The 3,151-nt window shown below is 50.7% G+C and overlaps 1 protein-coding gene across 1 annotated transcript; it reads right to left on the bottom strand.

The window, feature by feature from the left end:
* Positions 1–1,005: 1,005 nt before the first annotated feature.
* LOC123142183 (AT-hook motif nuclear-localized protein 20) lies at positions 1,006–2,546 on the bottom strand. Its single transcript, XM_044561184.1, has 2 exons — positions 2,360–2,546; positions 1,006–2,155 (listed from the first exon to the last, which is right to left on the bottom strand). Exon 2 carries the CDS (start codon positions 2,148–2,150, stop codon positions 1,278–1,280), a length of 873 nt encoding a protein of 290 aa, XP_044417119.1. The 5' UTR covers positions 2,151–2,155; positions 2,360–2,546; the 3' UTR covers positions 1,006–1,277.
* Positions 2,547–3,151: the final 605 nt, after the last annotated feature.

Raw genomic sequence — 3,151 nt, 5'->3', positions numbered from 1 at the left:
ACAAACTAATTGCACTAAAAGTGTTGTGTTATATAGTAACATCATGCCCGTATAAATGCCGGTGTTTTGGATAATTCAGCAACAACCATATGCTAGAGACCAGCACAAGTAACAAGAAACACATCCAAATAAGAGAACAAACAAAAGTTTGCTCTGAATTTTGCAGTTCATCACCCCTAACCATTTAGAGAAATTAAGCATATATATATATGGATCGACGAACGAGGAACCAAACGTAAAGTGCATGAAATTGATTCGACTGAGATAGCTATATCTACAATTACTATCCAATATGATCGATCTATAGTTGGCTAGCTCAGCTAACTAAGTAAGCGATTAATAAACACACAAACATTCCACTAATTTTCTTTTTCACCATAGCAACAGGGCACGACTACGCATGAGCCTAATTAATCATCATCTGATCATCAATCATAGGTACTAACCTAGCTAACCGCGTGCGGAAATCCATACATCGGGCTATCTTCTCTGATCCAATGGAACAGTAACCATGCATGCACATGCCATTGCCACTTGTGCTATGGATCTCCATTGCCATCGCCGACGAGATGAGCTGCAGATGCACATTCACATTCGTCGCGGTATCCAAGCAAATTAAGTTCAAACTAAAAAACATGGGGACCATTGAAAAGAGCTTGCACTGGATCGAAACAACGTGAGAGATCTGGGACCAACTGACACCAAGCTACTTACTAACTATACTTGATCAACAAACTAGCTACACTAAAAGTGTTGTGCTATATGCTGGTTAATTACTATCATGCATGTATGAATGCGTGTGTTCCTTCGGAATAACTTGGCAACAATCACATGCTAGGGAGTAGGGACTAGAACAAGTAGCAGTAAACAAATCCAAACAAGAGAACAAACAAAAGTTTGCTCTGAATTTTGAAGTTCATCACCTCTAACCATTTAGAGAAATTAAGCATATATATCGATGGACGGATCACGGATGGATGAGGAACCAAACATTAACTCCATGAATTAACCAAACATTGCATGAATTGACCAGAGCTAGCTATATCTCTAGCTCAGTTGATTCAGTAGTAGACAACAATAAACACACCAGCAAATTAGAAAATTATTTGACCATAACAACATAAGAAACTAAGTAGCAGTACGAATTCGCTCTAATTAATCACCACTAGATAGCTTGGATCGTCATATGTACTAACCTAGCTAATGGCGCCAAGTGACTCCAATGGAACAGTAACCATGCAGCATGCACCACGCGCCATTTCGCCATTGCCGCGCCATCAGTAGGGAGCGCGGGAGTGCGGCGCCCATGGGAACCCGTCGCCGCCGCCGCCGAGATGCCCGTTGTTTGGTGGTATGTTGAACATCGGCATCGCCGCCGACGGGTCGGGCATCCCGTGCCCGTGCCCGTGCCCGTGGATGCCGCCGGCCATGAGCGGGTCGTGCGCCATCGGCGGGCCCGAGCCCTCGTCCTCGTCCTCCAGCGGCAGGCGCTCGTAGGTGGCGTTGGCGAACGTGGACGCGATCACCATGACGGGGCCCGCGGCGACGAGAGAGCCCACCACGCTGCCGCCCACCACCTGCCCCTGCCCGCCGGCCAGGTACACGGTGAGCCCCGTGGACCCCGGCGGCGCGGGCCCCGGCAGGAAGGTCCCGGTGAGCGAGAGGATCTCGAAGCGGCCGTGGAGGGCCACCACGGCGCCGCCAGGGGCCGACGGCTGGCGCAGCGCCACGTTGGCCACGGTCCCGGCGCCGCTGAGCACGCACACGCCGCGCTGGCGGCGGCGCGAGAACTGCGCGATGGCGTCGCACACGTCGGCCCCGCCGGCCACCTCCATCACGTGGCTGCGCAGCGCGTTGGGGCTGTCGCGCGTCACGAAGATGGGCGGCTTCGGCTTGTTCTTGGACCCCGGCGGCCGGCCCCGGGGCCGCCGGTTCGGGGCCGGCACCACCGCGCCCAGATCGCGCGGCTCGCCGCCACCGACAGCCTCCTTGTTCTCGTCCGCGTGCTCGCCGCCACCGGACGTCGGGCTGGTCTCAGGGTCCTTGACGACGAGGGCGAGCGACTCGACCTTGGGGCCCGACGAGCCGGACGGCTGCTCCGGCGCCACGCCCGGCAGCCCCAAATGGCCGTCCCACCACCGGTTCGCCATGAAGTCTTCGGTCACCACATGCAAGCACAAACACACAGATCATGTAAGCTTCCTTCCACAGAACACATAAGAAAAACAGCAAGATGAATTTGTCTATCCTCTCCTCTCACAATAAGAAAAGGGCAGAAAGGAAGAAGAGATTTTTGTAAGGATACAAATATTTGGGGAGATCTAATGCACAAGCATGAGCACATATTCAATTTGCATACCTTGATGATGAATCTAGGAGACCAAGTTGCACCTGTGATCTAGTCTAGAGAGAGAGATAGAGAGAATGAGATAATGAGCTAGCTAGAGAAGCATTGGGGAGCTGTGGCTTTCTCTGAAGTGTGTAGAGGAGAGGAGGCATGCAAGTGGGTATAAGAAAGGAGGAGGAGAAAGAGGGTTGATGGAGGCTGGGGAGAGACTTTGGGTGCCACTATAAACTAATCAACAATAATTAATTAAGCAGGGAGCCTTTTATCCAAGGTGCACCCTTCCAAACTTGCCCACACCACGCCCCATGCATGCTCCTCCTAAGGGGTTTTTCGGATTTTGCTTTGATCTGGCTGGCCATTGGTCCCCTATTGCCCATGTGAATTCAAATCGCGAGCTATATTCAAATGCCCGGTACATGTTAAAATTTTACTCTGGAGTAGGGCTTTTTTTATTCATATAAGCGAACCGGTCCTATTCGCTTCTTTACTCCACATAAACTTTTCTATATCGTACACTTGGACTGGTCCCCTACTGAGGTGGCGCTGCGCCGTTCGGTAGACGTGCAAAATAATCCCTAAAGTTTCTCCCTCCTTTATTCGTGGCTGAGAGAACTGGGCATGTCCACTAATTGTTAATATGTGTAAGTTGCGACGAGTAAGAATCTAACAGGTCGATCCGCAACAACTAGCGCTCTCATGTGAAATGACCAATTTACCGTCGTCTCCAACAAATTTAAATCGGGCATGACATTTTCGGCTTCCTACCACCATACAACTTTAACTTGTAGGTTTGGTTTGTCCTGA

This window comes from Triticum aestivum, chromosome 6D (assembly GCF_018294505.1).
Source record: "Triticum aestivum cultivar Chinese Spring chromosome 6D, IWGSC CS RefSeq v2.1, whole genome shotgun sequence".
NCBI lineage: Eukaryota > Viridiplantae > Streptophyta > Magnoliopsida > Poales > Poaceae > Triticum > Triticum aestivum.
The sequence above is the reverse complement of the archived record's forward strand: the minus strand, read 5'-3'. Positions and strand labels throughout refer to the sequence as shown.

Coding starts and splice junctions, on each gene's coding strand:
- LOC123142183 (XM_044561184.1), bottom strand. CDS start 2,150: ATGGCGAACCGGTGGTGGGACGGCCATTTGGGGCTGCCGGGCGTGGCG.